Below are 24,338 nucleotides of genomic sequence, written 5' to 3'. Positions count from 1 at the left end.
TTGTAAGGGGCGGAGCCTTAGTGATTCGTCAGTATAGGATGATTCATTTAACCACATTGTGGCACTGTATGTGGGGAAGGGGCCTGAGAGGGAACAATGCCACCTGCTCAGCACTCGCCCTTTTTCCAGGCACTTCTCCCACTTCCGCACCAGACTGGTGCCCTTCTAGCTGCTGCCCTGGCCATCGCCCAGAGTGGGTGCATCTGCAGACATTCTAGGACCATGGGGGCCGTTTAAACAAGCAGACAGGCAGTTTCTGCCTGCACCCCAACCCCCGCTGGTCTGCGCAGTCAGAAGCAATGAGGCTTGCTTTTCCCCGGTGCTGTGATCATGAGCTGCGAGGTCCCATGAGGAACTGGGAACGCTCCCCAGGTGTTCCTCCTGACTTTTTAAAACGTGCGACAACGCTTCTCGCTGCCCTGCCACTGCTGCCACTGCTGCAGCCACCACAGCATGTCCTCTCTGCCTCGGGTCCACCCTCCTACCTGTCTGGATGAGTATTTCTTCTTCATATCTTTATTTGCTGGACTTCCATGCACGTTCATTTTCTGGAACTTCTGGTTGTTTCTAGTTTTGAAGTAGTTGTATTCCTTCTTAGTTTTGGAGGGAGACACAGCATGTCTGTCTATGCCTCCATCTTGGCTGGAAGATTTGAAGAGTTTAAAAGATTGTTTTAAATAAAGGGGAAATACAATGGGCTAAACAAACAAATGAGCAAAATGGAACCAGAGGCGTGGGAACAAGGAACAGACTGACAGTGACCACAATGATGGGGGGGAAGGATAAGGAGGGAAAGAAGGGGAAGGGCCTAATCAAGGAACTGTATACAGGACCCAAGGGCATGGCCAACAGGGTGGGGACTGACTGTGGGGGCTGGGGAGGGGCAGGGGAGAGCAATGGGGCAAAATGGAGACACCTGTAAGTGCCCAAAAAGAGTAATAAAAAAACAGTAGCGCTTCTCTCTAAAAGAGCACAAATCACAAGTATTTTACTAAAATATGTTTAATAGAGTCCTGACTGGATGGCTCTGTTTTGTTGGTGCATCACCTGGCACGCCTAAATGTTCTGGGTTTGATTTCCAGTCAGGGCACATACCTGGGTTGCAGGTTCAGTCTTGTTGTATGGGAGGAAACTGATTGGTGTTTCTGACTCATATCGACGTTTCTCTCTCTCTCTCTCTCTCTCTCTCTCTCTCTCTCTCTCTCTCTCTCTCTCCCTTCCTCTCTAAAAATCAATAAGCAGATCTTCAGGTGAGGATAAAAATAAATAAATAAAATGTTTCATAAAGTGAATACATATGAGCAATCAGTGCCTAGATCAAGAAACAGATCCTTATCAGAACCCCTAGAAAGTCCCCACTAACCCCTTCCAGTTTTATCTGTTTCCGAACCTCATATCGATGGTATCACATAGTACATACTCATTGTGTCTGGGCTTTTACTCAACATAATGTTTGCAGGATTCACATACATTGTGCGGAGTTTTTATTTGCTTTTTCCGTTGCATAAATAATCTGCCATATATTGACCTGTTGTTGGGAATTTGGGGAGGTTCCATTGTTCAGCCATCACGAGAAGTGCTGCTGGGGACATCCTTGTATAGGTTTCATGGGCATTTGCACTTATTTCTGTTGGGGACGCCCCTGTGGAGTGGAAATGCTGGCTCCTGTGCTCAGTGTTTTCCAAGTGGTGGCCCGATTCTCCTTCCCACCAGCAGTGTCTCAGAATTCCAGTTGCTCCACATTCTAACCTACACTTGATTGTCTTTAAAAAACAATTATTGATATAAAGCATACACAACATAAAACTTACTCTCTTAACTATTTTTTAAAAGACTTTGTTCATTTATTTTCAGAGAGAGGGGATGGGAGAAAGAAAGAGAGGGAGAGAAACATAAACCTGTGGTTGCCTCTCACACGCCCCCAACCAGGGACCTGGCCCACAACCCAGACATGTGCCCTGAGTGGGAATCAAACCCGTGACCCTTTACTTCACAAGCCCATGCTCAATCCACTGAGCCAGACCAGCCAAGACCCTTTCTGCCCCTTTTAATACCACTACTAAAAAGTTTTAAGATATATATGTTGTTCGTATCGTATTTCTGTTTGACTCGCTGATCTAAATGGTGGGGAGCATAATAGCTGTTTGGGGACTCTTGGGGGAGGAGAGATGAGTCAGTGACCCCAGAGAGACAGCATTTGTCTTTTTGTGACTGGCTGTTTTCACTGACTGCAATGTTCTCAACACTTGATATTCTTAATTTTTTTTTTTATTATTTTCAACAGTATACTATAGCATTGCAAGTTTTATTTGCATTTCCCTGACAGCTACAGAAGCCTGCCACCTCTCTGTGTGCTTAGTGGCCCTTATTGGGTTGTCCGCCTCTTTTCCTCAAAGATTTTTGGAAGATCTTTATATAGTCTTTGTAAACTCAGGGTACGTCCTTTGTTAGGTACATGCATTGGGAAATATCTTCTCCTGCCAAAGAGTTTTATTTAGAGATAGAAATATTTTAAACTGTTTTTATTAAAATATTTTAAAATGTTTCCCCTCCCCCCAAATGAAAATAATACATATTCTTAAAAATAGTCAAGCAGACTAGAAGGTAGTCGTAGATCCAAAACAGACATCTCTCTCCCTGCTGACGTAAAGTCAATACACAACAATATATTTAGCGCCAATGGTTTATGTTTTCTTACTTAACAGTGTACCTAATCAAATTGTCCCCCATGTTACAGAGGAAGAAACTGAGGCACATAGAGGTAAAGTGACTTGCTTGATATAACACCCTCAGTAAGTCGCTGAGCCTGGCTTTGAACCCAGGAATCTCTGTGACGTCAGCCACTCTAAGGAACTTCATGTTTCCATTTATGACCTTCGGCTCAGAGGGCTGTGAACTGTTTAAGAATCGGTCCCTGACACACCTTTCTTTTCGAAGATGCCTTTTCTGGGCTCCAGCCAGCTCCTGCGGGCGGGAGTGCATCATCTTTTCTGGATCTTGATCTCAGAGTATGTGGTGGCCTCCTCGGCCTGAGGGTTGTGTGGCTTCATGTTGTGGAAACTGAGCCCAGCGTAATGGAGCTCGTCCTCTGACGTGGGGGCGGCTGCTGCTGGGGGCAGGTGGCTGCAGGAGGATTTGTTCAGGTGACTCTGAGTGGGACGAGAGGAGGGTGTCAGCGCCGGCCTTTGGGGTCTGGAGAGGGGAACTTGGGGGCTTGAGAGGGTCCTATTCATCTATTGAATTTCACACCAATTTCCTGAGGATTCACGCACTCCCTCCCTCACTCACTCATTCACTCCCTCTCTCCCTCCCTCGTAATAGCTTCTTCTTATTACTCATCTCACTTAATCCCTATGACCTCTCTCCATGGATATAACTGTTATCTGTGTGGTAGGAAAGCTGATCTCATGTTCCTTTATACTTTTATTTTTAAGAGAGGGAAAGAAACATCGATGTGTGGTTGCCTCTCACATGCCCCAACAGGGGACCTGGCCCGCATCCCAGGCATGTGCCCTGACTGGGAATCGAACTGGCGCCCCTTTGGTTTGCAGGCTGGAGCTCCATCCACTGAGCCACACCTGCCAAGGACCTTTCTGCTTTTTTTTATTGCCACTACTGGAAAGTTTTAAGGTACATATGTTGTGCGTATCGTATTTCTGTTAGACTTGCTGATCTAAAGGGTGGGGAGCATGCTGCTGTTTGGGGAATGTTTAGGGAAGGAGAGATGGAGTCAGTCACTCCAGAGCGACAGTGAGGGCCCAACTGGAAAGGAACAAATGGAGAAAAGCTTTGCTACAAGGGAAATGGGACAGGACTTGGTCAATTACTGGCTATGGAAGATGGAGGGGAGGATAATTCTCAGATCTGAGAGACTGTGCTGGGAATCCGGGGAAGGACCACGTTTGGGGCGGAGATGAGGAACTCATATTTTCACCACAGGGACACTGGATGGATCACTGCCCACAACACTCACTTGGGAGATGTCTTCCTGGCTCTCTGCCTTCTCTGCCCATTTCTTCCTGTAGGTCCTTCCTCTGAGGAGAGAGACGGGGCCTTTCAGCCCAGCTGGCTGGCAGCTGGGAGCCCGGAAGGCCTTACTGGGGCAGGGCACGTGGGCTGCTGTCTCGGTGCAGGGGCTGTGACGGGAACATACGTCCCTCCTCGCAGACAGCGGGAACCAGATGTTGGGAACACACTCAACACCTGGCCAATAGTCAGGAAGCTAACTTCCTGATGCCGCCTCACCTTGTCCTTTTCCTGGTTTTATCACGTATCAGGGCTCTGGGCTTTCAATTTGTGAGATTCTTTGAGTCCCCGCCCACACACACCACCGATGCCTTCGCCCAGGCTGGGGCTGCCCCTCACTCACATGATGAGGCCGAGGCTGAGGCAGACAGCGAGCAGGGCTGTGACACCAGCTCCTCCGATGGCCCCCTGAATCACACCTGTCATGTCTCCTGGTCTCCCTGCAGACATGAGACACACTGGGGTGAGCTCCTGTTTCCCTAGGCAGGCACCAGAGCACCCCACCTTCTGGGATCCGTGCCGACGAGAGTGCCCATTCGATCCAGGACGCCTCTGCCCCCCACCCCTTCACATGGTTGCAGCCTCCAGGGCCCCAGCCCCCTCCCCAGCCAAAAGGCTCAGGGGCCTGGACTCCATTCCACCTTCGCCGCAAGTCAGGCCTCTGTCTCTCCCACTCCGTGTCTTCTAGGACCCAGGCGTGTGCACCCCCTTCCCTGGGCACCGCCCCTCACGCCCCCTGACCTGGCAGCCACAGGACAGTCACTGTTCGTTCCCCGTGGGCATTCTGGGCCTCACATGCGAGCCTGAGGCTGGAGCTAAGGTCCCCGCTGAGGCTCAGGGAGCTGTGGGCCCAGGGCCCCGCTGAATGGAAGGCGACCGTGTGGGCGTGGGAGGTGTCGCTGTGGTTTCCCTCCAGCAGCCGCTCCCCCAGCCGCCAGCGCAGCGAGGGGCCCGGCTGGGCTTGGAAGGAGCAGTTGCAGCGCAGACTCTTGCCCTCCCAGGAGCAGGTGGGTCCCAGCAGCTGTGGGGGGTCTGCGGGGAGAAACAGGAGAGGAATCAGAGGAGCCTCCCTCCTCCCCAAGACCCACGGGTCCTGCCCCAGGTGTGTTCCAACTCACCTTTCACAAGGAGGGTCAGGGAGGCTTCCAGGGAGGCCCCCCGATGCTGCTGAGCTCGGCAGACGTATTCCCCATGGTCCCCCAGTTCCACCCGCGGCAGCTGCAGGACCCCAGGCTCCGGGGGGCTCAGGTCCAGGCTCCCCCGGATCCACCTTACTCTGCTGGGGGGGTTGCTGTCGGCCTTACAGACAAGGCGCAGCCCCTGGCCCTCCTGGGCTCGGAGAGATGAGCCGTTGGGCAGAAGTTCACGTCCTGGCAAGACAGACAGAGTTCGGCCCCAGCTCCCAAGGTGCCCCTGCTCCCCCGTCTGTGCGTCTGTCCCTCTGCAGCTCTAGCTCTCCCTTCACCGCCCGGGCTCTCTGCCTGTCAGCCTATCTCTCTTGGTCTACATGTGTCTGTCTCTCCTTCCCTCCTCCCTTCTTACATTACATAGAACAGTTTCTTCTCTTCCATGATCTGATGGGCATATTCTGTGTAGGCTCAGACCCAAAGGGATGGGGGTAGGAGCAGACATTACGGCCTCTCCAGGAGGTGTCCCAGCATTTGTCTGAACTCCCTGGTCCCCATTCCTCCTGCCTTGGCCAACACTGCCCGTGCAGATCCCGGAGTTTTCTGTACAAGCCTTGCCATCTTTGCCTGTCCATAATGATTCCCTAAGACCTGTCTAATTCAGCTGTGACCGAGAGCTCACAGTCTCATGGACGAGACACCCCAAAGCAGGTGCTCACAGAGCCAGAAGACGTGTTTTGTGACGGGATGTTCATTGGGTTGAGGGAGCCCTGAGGACAGGACTTCAGTGAGACTATCAGGGCAGGGAGGGCTTCCTGGAGGAGGAGAGGCTTAAGCCGACCATGAGAACGGGGTGGGGGAGGAGCTGGCCAGGGGATGGTGCTGGCATGGAGGGACCTTGTGGGAGGAAGGACAGAGAGCAGCTACAGCTGGGGTGTCGTCCGGCCTGGCCTGCTCCATGAGAAGCTAACAGGCCTTGAGGCCCGAGTGAGTGGCCATTTTTTTGGAGGTGCTGTTGACATGAGGCTACTACTAGGAGAAATTAAGGGAGATTTTAAAAGTAATATTACACATTGGCAGTTATAATATTGTAATAACTGTGGATGGTGCCGGGTGGGGACCAGACTTATCGAGAAGATTGCGTTGTAAGTTCTATAAATGTCTACCTACTATGCTGTACCCCTGAAACTAATCAAGTATTGAATGTCACGCGGTTTCCCGTGGGAGGGTCAGGATGGGGGAGGCCAGTTTGTAGGCTGAGGAGTAAGGCCTCTCAGCTGGCCTCAGTCTGTCTCCGAGCTGATGCCTGAAACCCCAGCTCTGCTCTGAAGGGCACAGGGAGACAGACCCCACCTCCTCCACCTCCCGGACCGGAGAGGTTGCACCCTACCTCTGCCTTCTCTGGACACGCTGATGGTCAGGTTCCGGAGTGCATCAGCACAGGGAGACATAATTGTTCCCTTTTCAGCGGCAGAGAGGCAGGTGTTGATCCTTCCACCCAAAACTTAAACACAGGAAGGGGGTGAAACCAAGTATCCTCTTGTCTTCCTCCACCGCTCCGGCTTGCAGGGCCCATCACCCAGTTTCCCAGGCCCTACGCCCCCAACTCCCACCGCCTGAGGGACCCGGTGTCCTGCCTGGACACTCACAGGACACGTTGAGCTGGATGGTCTTCTCCACAATCACAGCATCTCGCAAGGTCACTCGACAGGTGAGGTTGGTGCCGTGGTGCTGGGGCCCTGGGGTGAAGGTGACTGTGGAGGAGTTGGGGGTCCTGAGACCCAATAAGCTGTCTGTGACCCCAATCCAGGAGAAGATGGGTGGTGCCTCTGTGTCACAGGCCCATGACACTGTACAGGTAATGTTCTTGGGGTGGCCAGATTCTAGGGTCCCCTGGACGTGGACATCAGGTGTTGGTTTTGAAGTCAGAGCTGCAGAGGAGAGAGACAGAGACCCAGGCCCTGGAGGTGGGGTCCTGAGTGCACCCCTAACTGCAGCCTCTGTGCCAAGCCAGCCCCAAGGTCTAGTCCCCATTGATCCCCTTGAGTCCTTCTGAGAATGAGAAGAAGGAGGTTCAGTCCCAGCCCGGGAGCCCTCAGGACCCGTCCATGTGTCCTCTCCTTGACCCCATTCCTTACCTGTCACACGTAGAGAGAGCTGGTTCTGTCGGTAATTATATCTCACATAGGACCCTCGCTCGATCCTAAAGAAGTATCTCCCCGTGTCCCTTTTCTATGCGTCTCTGATGAACAGGGAGCAGTTGAAGGTTGTGGGGCTCCCAACGAGGTGGAATCGGCCCTGGGTCTCCTTCTTCACTTTACGATCGGGGTTGTTCGTGGCCACTGGAGCATCCTGGTTTGTATTGGCCCCTTCCCGGAACCAGTAGCCATGAGCTGGGGTAGAGTCGGTCCAGCCGACCTGGGGGTAGGACACAGTGCAGGGCACGGAGACACACTGGCCCTCCTGCACTGTCACGGACTCCTGCACTTGCAGCTGGAATCCGTCATCCTGGGCCAGGGACCCTGTGGGAAAAGGTGAGTCAGCCGCAGCTGCCACCCCAGCCCACAGGCTCTCCCCTCGGGCACTCACCTGCCCACAGCAGGGCCAGCAGCAGCCGCAGCATCTTTGGGGTACGTTTCGGTGACCTCGGTGTCACAGGACTGAGAGGAAGCCCAACAGGAAGCCAGAGTGAAGTGAGGAAAATGATGATCACGGAGGAGGAAGTGGGCGGCCATGTGGTGGAGCTGGCCTGGCCCTTTGAGAACAAGTGCTTCCACTTTCCAGATGGGGTCCTGGTGAGGGCCCCCCACGCTTGGGAGGACCCGACCCCCCTTCTGGCTCCCTGTCCTCTCTTTTCCCTCGGGCACTACTGCCCGCACAGGAAAGCAAGCACTGCCTGGCCAGTCACAGCTTCTATATGGTGCAGAGGATCAGTCCCTCGAGTGCGGGACTCAGGAGGGGCTGCTGGGGGACCGGCAAGGCAGCAAATCTGATGTAGGTCCTCGAGGTGGACCGGTGGGGATGAACAAATGAATAAACTCACAGCCCACCAGTTAGAGCACCTACTCCCTCAAGCGTGTGGGATCCAAGGGGAGACTGTGGCCGGCTTTGTCCCTGTCCCTGAGAATGTCCCTAATGCCATAGGAGGAGGCAGAGGGGCCCAGGCCATTCCAGCTGCCTGTGGTCCAGGGTGTGAGGGTCGATCACAGGCAGGAGCTTATAGGAAACCTGGCTGCTCTGGGCAGGAGACGGTGAGTTCCCAGGTATGAATGGCCAGAGCAGGTGGGACCAGGAGACCGAGGGCGTCACCAGCATTGACACTGCAGGAGATCCTGGGCTTCCTGGCTTGCTCTAAGCCCCCCGGCCCAGGCGTCGCTGGTGTTGATTCAGAGGAAGACATTAGGAGGAAGTCCAGTTTTGGAGTCAGGTGAGCCTGGCTCTCCTGCCCTCCAAGCCTCGGTTTCCTCATCTGTCACAGGGAGGCATCACGATTCTCAGCCCTCGTCTGTGGGAGACTCCTCTGTAAGCTCAGGTGCCTGGCCCTGCCCACCCCTCAGGGGTCATTCTGAGCCCAGCCTTTGGGGAAAAGCTCCTGGTGGCTCCTGGTGGCCGGCTCTGCCCTGCGGCTTCCTCGTGGGAGGCCTCCGATGCGGGGTCAGGGGCGGGGACTCTGCAGCCAGACAGCCCCAGGCTCCAGCTCACGGTGCTTCCTCGGGAAGGGGCATAACCACCCTGGACTTAGTCGGGTGCCAATGCTCACAAGGTGTTGAGAACTGAATGGTGTCCCCCCCAAAATTCACATGTTCATGTCCTAACGCCCAGTGCTTCCAAATGTGACCGGTTTACAAGACGGCATCTTTTAAGGGTGATGAAGGTAGCACGAGGTCGTTAGGTTGGGCCGTGATCCGACGGGACTGGTGTGCTTATAAGAAGACACGAGGACGCAGGCGCCCACAGAGAAGAGACCGCAGGGGAAGGGCCGTCTTCAGAGGAAGGAGAGAGGCCGCAGAAGGAACCAGTCCCACCAGCACCTTGATGCTGAGCTTCCAGCCTCCAGAGTCCTGAGAACACGACTTTCCGATGCGTGAGCCCCCTGGCGGCGGCCCTTGGCTATGACAGCCCGAGCGCGCGCGCCCGTGGGGCTGCCGAGGAGACGGGCAGGTTCATGCGAGTCAAGTGCGCAGAGCGCCCGGCCCGGCCCACCGCGGACACAGCCCACACGGTGGCTGGTCTGCGGGACGCGGCCACCTGCGGATGGGAGGAGGGGAAGGGGGAAGGATGTGCTCACTGGCCGAGACCTCCACTGTCCTAGACACCGGCTCTGTGCTCTGCAGCGCTGTCACCCCAGCCTGGCCTCGCTTCTCCTGCTCTCCCAGGACAGGACAAGCCCCACGGCCTCTGCTCAGGCTGCTCCCTCGGCTGGATGAGCCCATCGGTGCATCTGACGCTGGGCACCTGCCTCCCATCTGCTGAGCGGGGTGTTCTGGGGGCTGCGCTGGGCTGAGGTGAGGCAGACCCCGCGGGACTGGAGGAGTGGGGGGCAGAGCCGCAGTCCCAGCCTGGCTGGTCAGGGCCGATGCAGTGGGGAGGGCAGGGCTGGGGGAGTCCCAAGGGGAGTGAGGGCGGGGCTGGAGGATGGGGCAGGAGAGCCCGGATGTGAAAGGTTTGCAGCGTGTATGGGAGGCAAGGTCAGCCCCGTTCACAGAGCAGGGCCTGAGAACCAGGCCTGAGACTTCCCAGGGCCACGCTCCCGTGCGAGGGCCCAGGTGGCTGCTGACCGTTGTGTGTACGTGTGTGTCCTTCACAAGGTGTGCACATTTGTGGTATGTGCGTCTGTATTTGTGTGTGTGTGTCTGAGTCTAGGTGTGTGTCAGGTGTGTGTGTGTGTATGTCTGTGGGTGTTTGTGTGCACACCTGAGTTGTGTGTCTGAGTCTCTGTGTGTCTGTGTTTTGGTCTCTGTGCCAGGTGTTTTTTTCTGTGTGTGTATTTGAAGTATGTATGTGTTCATATATATTTGTGTGCATGTATATGTGTGTGTATATGGTCTCTACGTTTGTGTCTGAGGTGTGTGTGTGTATCTGGTACGTGCATGTCTCTTTTCTGTGTTATGTCTGAGGTTTCTGTGTGTGTGTGTTTTCAGGTGTGTGTGTACGTGAGTGTGGGGCATCTCTGTACATGTGTATGTATGTGTGTATATGTGTGTCTGTGGTCTCTGTGTATGCATGTGCATATCTGAATTGTGCGTGTGTCTGTGAAGCACCGTGTGTGTATATGTGTGCGTACTCAAAGGTTGGTTTCTTAATGACTATGTTCACACACAACACAGTGAGAAAATATAATCTATTCGATATTTTCTATATGCCTTTCCTTCTTTGTTTTTCTCAAGACTCTTTATCCCCAATCAATATACCATATAATCTACTGAATTATTCTTTGTCTGTCTTTTCTGCCATTAAATGTAAGGGTCTTGTATTTCTTCTTACTGCTGAATCCACATGCTTAGAAACATGCTTGGCATATATGAGGTGATCGATAAACATTTGCTTTCATAATTGTAAGGAAATTTAGAACAGACAAATATGAGATTACAGGCAGTCTGCAATGGAAAGTATGCAATCTTTTCTTTTTTTAAGATTTTTTTAAAAGTATAGTTTATTGATTTTGTTGTTACAGTAGTTTCAATTTATCCCCCTTTTTCCCCTCTGCCCAGTACCCCCCTTAGCTCCAGCAATCCCACCACACTTAGTTCATGTCCATGGGTCGTGCATGTAAGTTCTTTGGCTTCACCTTTTCCTATGTTATTCTCAACTTTCCCCTGTCTATTTAGTACCAACCGATTATGCTTCTTAGTCCCTGCACCATTTCCCCATTTTCCCCCTCTACCTCCCAACTGATACCCTCGTCAGCAGCCGTCCGTCTCGAGAGACGATGGTGTAGCTTCTTAAGAGTCTATCTGCACCGCCGAGAATGGTTGTGCAGTCCGACTCGGGAGTGACACGGTATCTGTCTCCTCCCGTGTTGAATCGACATCTTGCGATGACGCTGGAGTGTCCTCTCCAGTGAAGCTGAAGCTACAGAGCCTGGGCAGGGTGATATGGAGGGTCTGCTGTTGCCCATGCAGCAGACCCCCCCTCTCTTCGCAGCTGAAGGGCCCAAGGGAAAGACGGAGTCAATACAGCTTGGCTTCAGGTGCGTCGCAGGAGTTGCCGGTGTTGACTACAACGTCAAACCGCCTTAGGGACTCGGGCTCCGGATTTTCTGTCGGGGTTTACTCCCTTAGCCTTTCCCCTGAAGAGGTATGCCGCAAGGCAGCGGAGGTTTTTTGGAATCAGAGTTTTCCTTCTCTGTCCCAACTGATAACCCTCCAAATAATCTCCATACTTATGATTCTGTTCCTATTCTGGTTTGCTTAGTTGGATTTTGGTTTTATTTTTTAGATTCAGTTGTTGATAGTTGTGAGTCTGTTGTCATTTTAGTGTTCATAGTTTTGATCTTCTTTTTCTTAAGTAAGTCCCTTTGACATTTCATATAATAATGGCTTGGTAATGATGAACTCCTTTAGTTTCACCTTGTCTGGGAAGACTTCATCTGCCCTTCCATTCCAAATGATAGCTTTGCTGGATAGAGTAGTCCTGGTTGCAGGTTGCCTTTCATCACATTGAATACTGCTTGCCAGTTCCTTCCTGCCTGCAAAGTGTCCTCTGAGAAATCAGCTGATAGTCCTACAGGCACCCCCGTGTAGGCAACTCCCTGCCTCTCCATGCTGCTTCCAGGACTCTGTCTTTGTCTTTCGCCTTTGGCATCTCAGTCATGATGTGTCCTGGTGTGGTCCCCTCTGGGTCCAGCTCGCCTGGGACCCTCCATGTTTCCCGGACCTGTATGTCCATCTCCTTCAGAAAATTTGGGAAGTTTTCCTCCTCTTTTTCAATTCTTGCTTCCTCATTCTGCTCTGGCTGATTGTATTTTTATCCCTTATGTTCCAAATCATTGATTTGAACCCCAGTTTTCTTCCCTTTACCATGGGTTTTTTGTGGATTTTCCTTCATTTCACTTAGCATAGCCTTCACTTCTCTTATGCGCTTGCCATACCCAAGCATATCTGTCAAACCTGTGAGCACCTTTATCACCAGTGTTTTCAATACTGCGTCTGTTAGGTTGTCTGGCTCCTCATCTGTTAGGTTGGCTACCTCCTCGTCGCTTAGTTCTCCCACTGGAACCTTGATCTGTTCCCCCTTTTGAGCCATACTTCTCTGTCTCCTCATTCTGACAGGCTCCTGTGTTTGTTTGTTTCTGTCTTAGGTAGAGCTGTTCCACCTGTTATGTTGTAAGGGGCGGAGCCTTAGGGAATCGTCAGTACAGGGTGATTATTTAAACACGTTGTGGTGCTGTATGGGGGAGAGGTCCAAGAGGGAACAATGCCACTTGCTCAGCACTCATCCCTGTTCCAGGAACCTCTCCCACTTCCACACCACACCTCTAGCTGCTGCCCTGGCCATTGTTCCCAGAGTGGGTGCATCTGCAGACATTCTAGGACCGTGGGGGCCCTTTAAACAAGTGAACTCTGCTGTGAGACCAGTAGTTTCTGCCTCTGCCCCAAACCCCACTGGTCTGCAAGTCAGAAGCTATGAGGCTTGATGTTCCCCTGTGCTGGGACCATGAGCTGCAAGGTCCCGTGAGGAGCTAGGATCGCTCCCCAGGTGTCCCTCCTGAGTTTTTAAATGTGTGACTGTGCTTTACGATGGCCTTCTGCTGCTGCCACTGCTGCCGCCGCCACCACACTGCATCCTCTCTGCCCCGGCTCTGCCCCTCCTACCTGTCTGGATGAGTATTTCTTCTTAATATCTTTGTTTGATGGACTTCCATGCACTTTCATTTTCTGGAACTTCTGGTTGTTTCTAGTTTTGAGGTAGTTGTATTCCTTCTTAACTGTGGAGGGAGACGCAGCATGTCTGTCTATGCCTCCATCTTGGCCGGAAGACTTGAAGAGTTTAAATGATTGTTTTAAATAAAGGGGAAATACAATGCGCTAAACAAACAAATGATCAAATTAGAACCAGTGGCATGGAAAGAAGGAACAGACTGACAGTGACCAGAGTGGTGGTGGGGAGGGATAAGGAGAGAAAAAAGGGGAAGGGCCTAATCAAGGAACTGTATACAGGACCCAAGGGCACGGCCAACAGGGTGGGGACTGACTGTGGGGGCTGGGGAGGGGCAGGGAGAGCAATGGGGCAAAATGGAGACACCTGTAAAGGCCCAAAAAGAGTAATAAAAAAACAGTAACATTTCTCTGTAAAAGGGCACAAATCACAAGTATTTTACTAAAATATGTTTCATGGAGCCCTGACTGGCTGGCTCAGTTTGTTGGGTACATCAGAGAAGGAAAACTCTGACTCCAAAAAACCTCCGCTGCCTTGCGGCATACCTCTTCAGGGGAAAGGCTAAGGGAGTAAACCCCGACAGAAAATCCGGAGCCCGAGTCCCTAAGGCGGTTTGACGTTGTAGTCAACACCGGCAACTCCTGCGGCGCACCTGAAGCCAAGCTGTATTGACTCCGTCTTTCCCTTGGACCCTTCAGCTGCGAAGAGAGGGGGGGGTCTGCTGCATGGGCAACAGCAGACCCTCCATATCACCCTGCCCAGGCTCTGTAGCTTCAGCTTCACTGGAGAGGACACTCCAGCGTCATCGCAAGATGTCGATTCAACACGGGAGGAGACAGATACCGTGTCACTCCCGAGTCGGACTGCACAGCCATTCTCAGCGGTGCAGATAGACTCTTAAGAAGCTACACCATCGTCTCTCGAGACGGACGGCTGGCGACGATGACCCGGTACTCCTAAATGTTGCAGGTTTGATCCCCTGTCAGAGCACATACTTGCGTTGCAGGTTCAGTCTTGGTGTATGGGAGGCAACTGATTGATGTTTCTCTCTCTCTCTTTCTCTCTCTCTCTCTCTCTCTCTCTCTCTTTCTCTCTTCCTCTCTAAAAATCAAGAAGCAGATCTTCAGGTGAGGATAGAAGTAAATAAATAAAATATCTCATAGAGTGAGTACATACGAGCCATCAGTGCCTAGATCAAGAAACAGATCCTTATCAGAACCCCCAGAAGGTCCCCACTAACCCCTTCGAGTCCCTCCCCCCTGAGGATGACCAGTATCCAGATTTCTGATACCAAAGATTAGTTTTATCTGTTTCCGAACCTCATATCGATGGTATCACATAGTACATACTTGTTGTGTCTGGGCTCTTACTCAACATAATGTTTGCAGGATTCACATACATTGTGCGGAGTTGTTATTTGCTTTTTCCGTTGCATAAATAATCTGCCATATATTGACCTGTTGTTGGGAATTTGGGGAGGTTCCATTGTTCAGCCATCACGAGAAGTGCTGCTGGGGACATCCTTGTTGCAGGAAGACAGATCTCTGGGTAGGGGCATTCTCATGCCCCACCACCCAGGTGATATCCCATGACTCAGGAGACGATGAGCAACTCTCGTCTCCGCCTTCGGCTTTAGGCTGTCGAGGCCACTGAGTCGTGGAATCCTGGGTAGAACAGGTTCTGTTGTGTACTCCGTCTGCTTCCTTGTTAATGAAGTCTTGATATGGAGCTGGCTTTGAAGATTAGAGTGTCTGCCTTGCTTCCCTGATAGGTGCTAGACATATCAATGATAGTATCACTTGTAAAATTCTCCTGTTGTTGGCTGTAAAGCTCATACCCCCTGTTCTATTTTTAGTAACTTTTGAAACCCTAATAAAAGGAGGATGAGGCTTCCCGCTCTCCGCTGATGGTCTGAGCAAGCCACAGCCCTCCGTTCGTTACTGGCCAATCATCCTGCCTGCCGGATTTATTTCAGCGTCCGAAATCACAACCAACGCAACACATCCTTGTATAGGTTTCATGGGCATTTGCACGTATTTCTGTTGGGGACGCCCCCGTGGAGTGGAAATGCTGGGTCCTGTGCTCAGTGTTTTCCAAGTGGTGGTCCGATTCTCCTTCCCACCAGCAGTGTCTCAGAATTCCAGTTGCTCCACATCCTAACCAACACTTGATTGTCTTTAAAAAACAATTATTGATATAAAGCATACGCAATATAAAATTTACTCTCTTAACTATTTTTTAAAAAGACTTTATTTATTTGTTTTCAGAGAGAGGGGAAGACAGGGAGAGAATCATTAATGTGTGGTTGCCTCTCACACGCCCCCAACCAGGGACCTGGCCCACAACCCAGGCATGTGCCCTGACTGGGAATCAAATCCGTGACCCTTTACTTCACAAGCCCATGCTCAACCCACTGAGCCAGACCAGTCAAGACCCTCCCTGCCCCTTTTAATACCACTACTAAGAAGTTTTAAGGTATATACGTTGTTCGTATTGTATCTCTGTTCGACCTTCTGATCTAAATGGTGGGGAGCATAATAGCTGTTTGGGGACTCTTGGGGGAGGAGAGATGAGTCAGTGACCCCAGAGAGACAGCATTTGTCTTTTTGTGACTGGCTGTTTTCACTGACTGCAATGTTCTCAACACTTAATATTCTTAATTTTTTAAAAATTATTTTCACCAGAGTGGTATAGCATTGCAAGTTTTATTTGCATTTCCATGTCAGCTACGGAAGCCTCCCACCTCTCTATGTGCTTAGTGGCCCTTATTGGGTTGTCCGCCTCTTTCCCTCATTGATTTTTGGAAGATCTTTATATAGTCTTGATAAACTCTGGGTAAGTCTTTTGTTAGGTACACACATTGGGAAATATCTTCTCCTGCCAAAGAATTTCATTTAAAATATTTAAAAATGTTCCCCCCCAAATGAAAATAATACATGTTCTTCAAAATAGTCAGGCAGATAGAAGGTAGTGGTAGAACCAAACCTGACAGCTCTCTCCCTGCTGAGGTAAAGTCAATACACAACAATATATTTAGCGCCAATGGTTCATGTTTTCTCACTTAACAGTGTACCTAATCAAATTGTCCCCCATTTTACAGAGGAGGAAATTGAGGCACATAGAGGTAAAGTGACTTGCTTGATATAACACCCTCAGTAAGTCACTGAGCCTCGATTTGAACCCAGGCATCTCTGTGACGTCAGCCACTTCAAGGAACTTCATGTTTCCATTCATGACCTTCAGCTCAGAGGACTGTGAACTTTTTAGTAATCGGTCCCTGACACACCTTTGTTTTCGAAGATGCCCTTTCTGGGCTCCAGCCAGCTCCTGCGGGCGGGGGTGCGTCATCATTTCTGGATCTTGATCTCAGAGTATGTGGTGGCCTCCTCGGCCTGAGGGTTGTGTGGCTTCATGTTGTGGAAACTGAGCCCAGCGTAATGGAGCTCGTCCTCTGACGTGGGGGTGGCCGCTGCTGGGGGCAGGTGGCTGCAGGAGGATTCGTTCAGGTGACTCTGAGTGGGACGAGAGGAGAGTGTCAGCGCCGGCCTTTGCGGTCTGGAGAGGGGAACTTGGGGCTTGAGGGCGTCCTATTCATCTATCAAATTTCACACCAATTTCCTGAGGATTCACTCACTCCCTCACTCCCTCGTAGTAAGTTCTTCTTCCTTTTTTTAAAATTAATTAACTTGTTTATTTGTTTATTTATATTTAGAGAGCGTGGAAAGGAGAAAGAGAGGGAGAGAAACATTACTGTGTGGTTGCCTCTCACTCGCGCCCCCGACGGGGGACCTGACATGCAACCTAGTCATGTGCCCTGACTGGGAATCAAACCAGCGACACTTGTATCGCAGGCTGACGCTCAATCCACTGAGCCACAGCAGCCAGGGCTCAAGAGCTTCTTCTTATTACTCATCTCACTTAATCCTTATGACCTCTCTCCATGGATATAACTGTTACCATTGTGGTAGGAAAGCTGATCTCATGTTCCTTTATACTTTTATTTTTTTAGAGAGGGAGAGAAACATCGATGTGTGGTTGCCTCTCACATGCCCCCAACTGGGGACCTGGCCTGCAACCCAGGCATGTGCCCTGACTGGGAATCAAACTGGCACCCCTTTGGTTGCAGGCTGGAGCTCCATCCACTGAGCCACACCAGCCAGGCCCTTTCTGCTTTTTTTTAATGCCACTACGGGAAACTTTTGAGGTACATGTGATGTGCGTATCATATTTCTGTTACACTTGGTGATCTAAAGGGTGGGGAGCACACTACTGTTTGGGGAATGTTTAGGGGAGGAGAGATGGAGTCAGTTGCCCCAGGGAGACAGTGAGAGCCCAACTAGAAAGGAACAAATGGAGAAAAGCTTAGCTACAAGGGAAATGGGACAGGACTTGGTCAATTACTGGCTATGGGGGACGGAGGAGAAGGCAGTTCTCAGATCTGAGAGACTGTGCTGGGAATCTGGGGAAGGACCAAGTTTGGGGGCGGAGATGAGGAACTCAGTTTTTCACCACAGGGACACTGGATGGAACTCTGCCCATGACACTCACCTGGGAGATGTCTTCCTGACTCTCTGCCTTCTCTGCCCATTTCTTCCTGTAGGTCCTCCCTCTGAGGAGAGAGACGGGGCCTTTCAGCCCAGCTGGCTGGCAGCTGGGAGCCGGGAAGGGCTTACTGGGGCAGGGCACGGGGGCTGCTGTCTGGCTGCGGGGGCTGTGACGGGAACATACGTCCCTCCTCGCAGACAATGGGAACCAGATATTGGGAACACACTCAACACCTGGCCAAGAGGTCAGGTGCTAACTTCCTGATGCCGCCTCACCTTGTCCTTTTCCTGGGTTTATCACGTGTCAGGGCTCTGGGCTTTCAGTTTTGGAGATTCTTTGGGTCCCCGCCCACACACACAACGGCCGCCTCCTGAGCCTTCGCCCGGACTGGGGCTGCCCCTCACTCACATGACGAGGCCCACACCAAGGCAGACAGCGAGCAGGGCTGTGACAGCAGCTCCCCTGATGGCTCCCTGAATCACACCTGTCATGTCTCCTGGTCTCCCTGCAGACATGAGACACCCTGGGGTGAGCTCCTGTTTCCCTAGGCAGGCTCCTGAGCACCCCACCTTCTGGGATCTATGCCGACGAGTGTGCCCATTCCATCCAGGGTGCCTCTGCCCCCCACCCCTTCACATGATTGCAGCCTCCAGGGCACCAGCCCCCTCCCCAGCCAAATGGCTCAGGGGCCTGGACTCCATTCTGCCTTTGCCCCAAGTCAGCCTCTGTCTCTCCCACTCCGTGTCTTCTAGGACCCAGGCGTGTGCGCCCCCTTCCCTGGGCACCGCCCCTCACACCCCCTGACCTGGCAGCCACAGGACAGTCACTGTTCGTTCCCCGTGGGCATTCTGGGCCTCACACGCGAGCCTGCGGCTGGAGCTAAGGTCCCCGCTGAGGCTCAGGGAGCTGTTGGCCCAGGGCCCCGCTGAATGGAAGGCGACCGTGTGGGCGTGGGAGGCGTCGCTGTGGTTTCCCTCCAGCAGCTGCTCCCCCAGCCGCCAGCGCAGCGAGGGGCCCGGCTGGGCTAGGAAGGAGCAGTTGCAGCGCAGACTCCTGCCCTCCCAGGAGCAGGCGGGTCCCAGCAGCTGTGGGGGGTCTGCGGGGAGAAACAGGAGAGGAATCGGAGGAGCCTCCCTCCTCCCCAGGACCCGACGGTCCTGCCCCAGGTGTGTTCCAACTCACCTTTCACAAGGAGGGTCAGGGTGGCTTCCAGGGAGGCCCCCCGATGCTGCTCAGCTCGGCAGACGTATTCCCCATGGTCCCCCAGTTCCACCCGCGGCAGCTGCAAGACCCCGGGCTCCGAGGGGCTCAGGTCCAGGCTCCCCCGGGTCCACCTTACTCTGCTGGGGGGGTTGCTGTCGGCCTTACAGACAAGGCGCAGCCCCTGGCCCTCCTGGGCTCGGAGAGATGAGCCGTTGGGCAGAAGTTCAGGTCCTGGCAAGACAGACAGAGTGAGGCCCCAGCTCCGAGGCGCCCCTGCTCCCCCATCTGTACGTCTGTCCCTCTGCAGCTCTAGCTCTCCCTGCACCGCCCGGGCTCTCTGTCTGTCAGCCTCTCTCTCTTGGTCTACATGAGTCTGTCTCTCTCTCCTCCCCTCCTCCTTTCTTACATCACGTAGAACAGTTTCTTCTCTTCCATAATCTGATGGGCATATTCTGTGTGGGCTCAGACCGAAAGGGACGGGCGTGGGAGCAGACACTACGGCCTCTCCAGGAGGTGTCCCAGCATTTGGTTGAACTCCCTGGTCCCCATTCCTCCTGCCTTGGCCAACACTGCCCGTGCGGATCCCGGAGTTTTCTGTTCAAGCCTTGCCATCTTTGCCTGTCCATAACGATTCCCTAACACTTGTCTAATTCAGCTGTGACCGAGAGCTCACAGTCTCATGGACGAGACACCCCAAAGCAGGTGCTCACAGAGCCAGAAGACGTGTTTTGTGACGGGGTGTTCGTTGGGTTGAGGGAGCCCTGAGGACAGGACTCCAGTGAGACTCTCAAGGCAGAGAGGGCTTCCTGGAGGAGGAGAGGCTTAAGCAGAACATGAGAACGGGGTGGGGGAGGAGCTGGCCAGGGGATGGTGCTGGCATGGAGGGACCATGTGAGAGGAAGGAACAGAGAGCAGCTACAGCTGGGGTGTGGTCTGGCTTGGCCGGCTCCGTGGGAAGCTAACAGTCCTTGAGGCCCGAGCGAGTGGCCATTTTTTTGGAGGTGCTGTTGACATGAAGCTACTACTAGGAGAAATTAAGGGAGATTTTAAAAGTAATATTACACATTGGCAGTTATAAAAACAATATTGTAATAACTGTGGATGGTGCCAGGTGGGGACCAGACTTATCTATGGGGATCGCGTTGTAAGTTCTATAAATGTCTACCCACTATGCTGTACCCCTGAAACTAATCAAGTATTGGATGTCACGCGGTTTCCCGTGGGAGGGTCGTGGTGGGGGAGGCCAGTTTGTAGGCTGAGGAGTAAGGCCTCTCAGCTGGCCTCAGTCTGTCTCCGAGCTGAGCCCTGAAACCCCAGCTCTGCTCTGAAGGGCACAGGGAGACAGACCTCACCTCCACCTTCCGGGTCGGAGAGGTTGCATCCTACCTCTGCCTTCTCTGGACACGCTGATGGTCAGGTTCCAGAGTGCATCTGCACAGGTAGACATAGTTGTTCCCTTTTCAGCAGCAGAAAGGTGGGTGTTGACCCATTCCACCCAAAACTTAAACACAGGAAGGGGGTGAAACCAAGTGTCCTCTTGCCTTCCTCCCCCGCTGCGGCTTGCAGGGCCCAGCACCCAGTATCCCAGGCCCTATGCCCCCAACTCCCACCGCCTGAGGGACCCGGTGTCCTGACCGGGCACTCACAGGACACGTTGAGCTGGATGGTCTTCTCCACGATCCCAGCATCTCGAAAGGTCACTCGACAGGTGAGGTTGGTGCCGTGGTGCTGAGGCCCTGGGGTGAAGGTGACCGTGGAGGAGTTGGGGGTCCTGGGACCCAGTGAGCTGTCTGTGACCCCAATCCAGGAGAAGATGGGTGGTGCCTCTGTGTCACAGGCCAGTGGCACTGTACAGGTAATGTTCTTGGGGTGGCCAGATTCTAGGGTCCCCTGGATGTGGACATCAGGTGTCGGTTTCGAAGTCAGAGCTGCAGAGGAGAGAGACAGAGACCCAGGCCCTGGAGGTGGGGTCCCTGAGTGCACCCCTAACTGCAGCCTCTGTGCCAGGCCAGCCCCAGGGTCCAGTCCCCATTGATCCCCGTGAGTCCTTCCCAGAATGAGAAGGAGGTTCCGTCCCAGCCCGGGAGCCCTCAGGACCCGTCCATGCGTCCTCTCCTTGGCCCCATTCCTTACCTGTCACACGTAGAGAGAGCTGGTTCTGTAGGTAATTATATCTCACAAAGGACCCTCGCTCGATCCTAAAGAAGTATGTCCCCGTGTCCTTTTTCTTTGCGTCTCTGATGAACAGGGAGCAGTCGGAGGTTGTGGGGTTCCCAACGAGGTGGAATCGATGCTGGGTCTCCTCCTTCACTTTCCTACTATGCTTGTTCGTGGCCACTGGAGCATCCTTGTCTGTATTGGCCTCTCCCCGGAACCAGTAGCCATGAGCTGGGGTAGAGTCGGTCCAGCCATCCTGGGGGTAGGACAGAGTGCAGGGCACGGAGACGCAGAGGCCCTCCTGCACCGTCACGGACTCTGGCACTTGCAGCTGGAATCTGTCATCCTGGGCCAGGGACCCTGTGGGAAAAGGTGAGTCAGCCGCAGCTGCCACCCCAGCCCACTGGCTCTTCCTTCGGGCACTCACCTGCCCACAGCAGGGCCAGCAGCAGCCGCAGCATCTTTGGGGTCCGTGTCGGTGACCTCGGTGTCACAGGACTGAGAAGAAGCCCAACAGGAAGCCAGAGTCGAGTGAGGAAGATGATGATCACGGAGGAGGAAGTGGGCGGCCATGTGGTGGAGCTGGCCTGGCCCTTGGAGAACAAGCGCTTCCACTTTCCAGATGGGGTCCCGGTGAGGGCCCCCCACACTTGTGTGGACCTGAACCCACCCCTTCTGGCTCCCTGTCCTCTTGTCCCTCAGGCACTACTGCCCGCACAGGAAAGCAAGCACTGCCTGGCCAGTCACAGCTTCTGTATGGTGCAGAGGATCAGTCCCTCGAGTGTGGGACTCAGGAGGGGCTGCTGGGGGACCGGCAAGGCAGCAAATATGACGTAGGTCCTCCAGGTGGACCGGTGGGGATGAACGAATGAATGAACACATAGCCCACCAGTCAGAGCACCTACTCCCTCAGGCGTGTGGGGTCCAAGGGGAGACTGTGGCAGGCTTTGTCCCTGTCCCTGAGAATGTCCTTAACACCATTGGAGGAGGCAGAGGGACCCAGGACATTCCAGCTGACGATAGTCCAGGGTGTGAGGATGGGAGCTTATAGGAAACCTGGCTGCTCTGGACAGGAGACGGTGAGTTACCAGGTACAAATGGCCAGAGCAGGTGGGACCAGATGTCCGAGGGGGTCACCAGCATGTGACCCCGAAAGTGGTCTTGGGCTCCCTGGCCTGCTCTAAGCTCCCCAGCCCAGGCATCGCTGGTGTTGATTCAGAGCAAGATGTTGGGAGGAGGTCAAGCTTTGGAGTCATGTGGGCCTGCTCTTCTTCCCTCCAAGCCTCGGTTTCCTCATCTGTCACAGGGAGGCATCACGATTCTCAGCCTTCGTCTGTGGGAGAATCCTCTGTAAGCTCAGGTGCCTGGCCCTCCCCACCCCTCAGGGGTCATTCTGAGCCCAGCCCTTGGGGAAAAGCTCCTGGTGGCTCCTGGTGGCCGGCTCTGCCCTGCGGCTTCCTCGTGGGAGGCCTCCGATGCGGGGTCAGGGGCGGGGGCTCTGCAGCCAGACAGCCCCAGGCTCCAGCTCACGGTGCTGCCTCGGGAAGGGGCGTAACCACCCTGGACTTAGTCGGGTGCCAATGCTCACAAGGTGTTGAGAACTGAATGGTGTCACCCCCAAAATCCACATGTTCATGTCCTAACGCCCAGTGCTTCCAAATGTGACCGGTTTAGGAGACGGCGTCTTTAAGGGTGATGAAGGTAGCACGAGGTCGTTAGGTTGGGCCGTGATCCGACGGGACTGGTGTGCTTATAAGAAGACACGAGGACGCAGGCGCCCACAGAGAAGAGACCGCAGGGGAAGGGCCGTCTTCAAAGGAAGGAGAGAGGCCGCAGAAGGAACCAATCCCACCAACACCTTGATGCTGAGCTTCCAGCCTCCAGAGTCCTGAGAACACGACTTTCCGATGCGTGAGCCCCCTGGCGGCGGCCCTTGGCTATGACAGTCCGAGCGCGCGCGCCCGTGGGGCTGCCGAGGAGACGGGCAGGTTCATGCAAGTCAAGTGCGCAGAGCGCCCGGCCCGGCCCACCGCGGACACAGCCCACACGGTGGCTGGTCTGCGGGACGCGGCCACCTGCGGATGGGAGGAGGGGAAGGGGGGAAGGATGTGCTCACTGGCCGAGACCTCCAGTCTCCTCGGCCACCGGCTCTGCGTTCTGCAGGGCTGTCACCCCAGCCTGGCCTCGCTTCTCCTGCTCTCCCAGGACAGGACAAGCCCCACGGCCTCTGCTCTGGCTGCTCCCTCGGCTGGATGAGCCCATCGGTGCACCTGACGCTGGGCACCTGCCTCCCATCTGCTGAGCGGGGTGTTCTGGGGGCTGCTCTGGGCTGAGGTGAGGCAGACCCTGCGGGACTGGAGGAGTGGGGGGCAGAGCCACAGTCCCAGCCTGGCTGGTCAGGGCGGATGCAGTGGGGAGGGCGGGCTGGGGGAGCCCCAATGGGAGTGAAGGCGGGGCTGGAGGATGGGGCAGGTGAGCCCGGATGTGAAAGGTGAGCAGGGTGTATGGGAGGCAAGGTCAGCCCCGTTCACAGAGCATGACCTGAGAACCAGGCCTGACTCTTCCTAGGGCCATGCTCCCGTGCGAGGGCCCAGGTGGCTGCTGCCTGTTGTGTATACGTGTGTGTCCTTCACAAGGTGTGCACATCTGTGGTGTGTGTGTCTGTATGTGTGCGTGTGTGTGTGTGTCTTAGTCTAGGTGTGTGTCAGGTGTGTCTGTGTGTATGTCTGTGAGTCTGTGTGCACACCTGAGTTGTGTGTGTGTGTATGTGTGTGTCCTGCACAAGGTGTGCACATTTGTGGTGTGTGTGTCTGTATGTGTGCGTGTGTGTGTGTGTCTTAGTCTAGCTGTGTGTCAGGTGTGTCTGTGTGTATGTCTGTGAGTCTGTGTGCACACCTGAGTTGTGTGTGTGTGTATGTGTGTGTGTGTCCTGCACAAGGTGTGCACATTTGTGGTGTGTGTGTCTGTATGTGTGCGTGTGTGTGTGTGTCTTAGTCTAGGTGTGGGTCAGGTGTGTCTGTGTGTATGTCTGTGAGTCTGTGTGCACACCTGAGTTGTGTGTGTGTGTATGTGTGTGTCCTGCACAAGGTGTGCACATTTGTGGTGTGTGTGTCTGTATGTGTGCGTGTGTGTGTGTGTCTTAGTCTAGGTGTGTCAGGTGTGTCTGTGTGTATGTCTGTGAGTCTGTGTGCACACCTGAGTTGTGTGTGTGTGTATGTGTGTGTGTGTCCTGCACAAGGTGTGCACATTTGTGGTGTGTGTGTCTGTATGTGTGCGTGTGTGTGTGTGTCTTAGTCTAGGTGTGTGTCAGGTGTGTCTGTGTGTATGTCTGTGAGTGTTTGTGTGCACACCTGAGTTGTGTGTCTGTGTGTCTGAGTCTCTGTGTGTCTGTGTTTTGGTCTG

General features: G+C 53.7%; 2 protein-coding genes across 2 annotated transcripts; both read right to left on the bottom strand.

Moving 5' to 3' along the window:
- Nucleotides 1-1,820: 1,820 nt before the first annotated feature.
- LOC149995204 (sialic acid-binding Ig-like lectin 13) lies at nt 1,821-7,783 on the bottom strand. The gene is given in 9 exon segments (XM_090259150.1): nt 1,821-3,149; nt 3,974-4,028; nt 4,370-4,466; nt 4,768-5,058; nt 5,145-5,396; nt 6,544-6,657; nt 6,803-7,084; nt 7,292-7,675; nt 7,743-7,783. Coding segments are annotated over 9 exon segments (1,677 nt in total). The 5' UTR covers nt 7,777-7,783; the 3' UTR covers nt 1,821-2,981.
- Nucleotides 7,784-16,337: 8,554 nt separating this feature from the next.
- LOC149995203 (sialic acid-binding Ig-like lectin 13) lies at nt 16,338-21,397 on the bottom strand. The gene is made up of 8 exons (XM_090260345.1): nt 21,364-21,397; nt 20,913-21,296; nt 20,426-20,707; nt 18,759-19,052; nt 18,372-18,672; nt 17,985-18,077; nt 17,580-17,634; nt 16,338-16,543 (listed from the first exon to the last, which is right to left on the bottom strand). The coding sequence occupies exons 1-8, from the start codon at nt 21,395-21,397 to the stop codon at nt 16,379-16,381; spliced, it is 1,608 nt and encodes a 535-aa protein (XP_090116471.1). The 3' UTR covers nt 16,338-16,378.
- Nucleotides 21,398-24,338: the final 2,941 nt, after the last annotated feature.

The sequence above is a fragment of the Furipterus horrens genome, unplaced genomic scaffold (assembly GCF_987537825.1).
Source record: "Furipterus horrens unplaced genomic scaffold, mFurHor1.1.pri manual_scaffold_13, whole genome shotgun sequence".
NCBI lineage: Eukaryota > Metazoa > Chordata > Mammalia > Chiroptera > Furipteridae > Furipterus > Furipterus horrens.
This window is presented reverse-complemented; position numbering and strand designations above follow the sequence as displayed.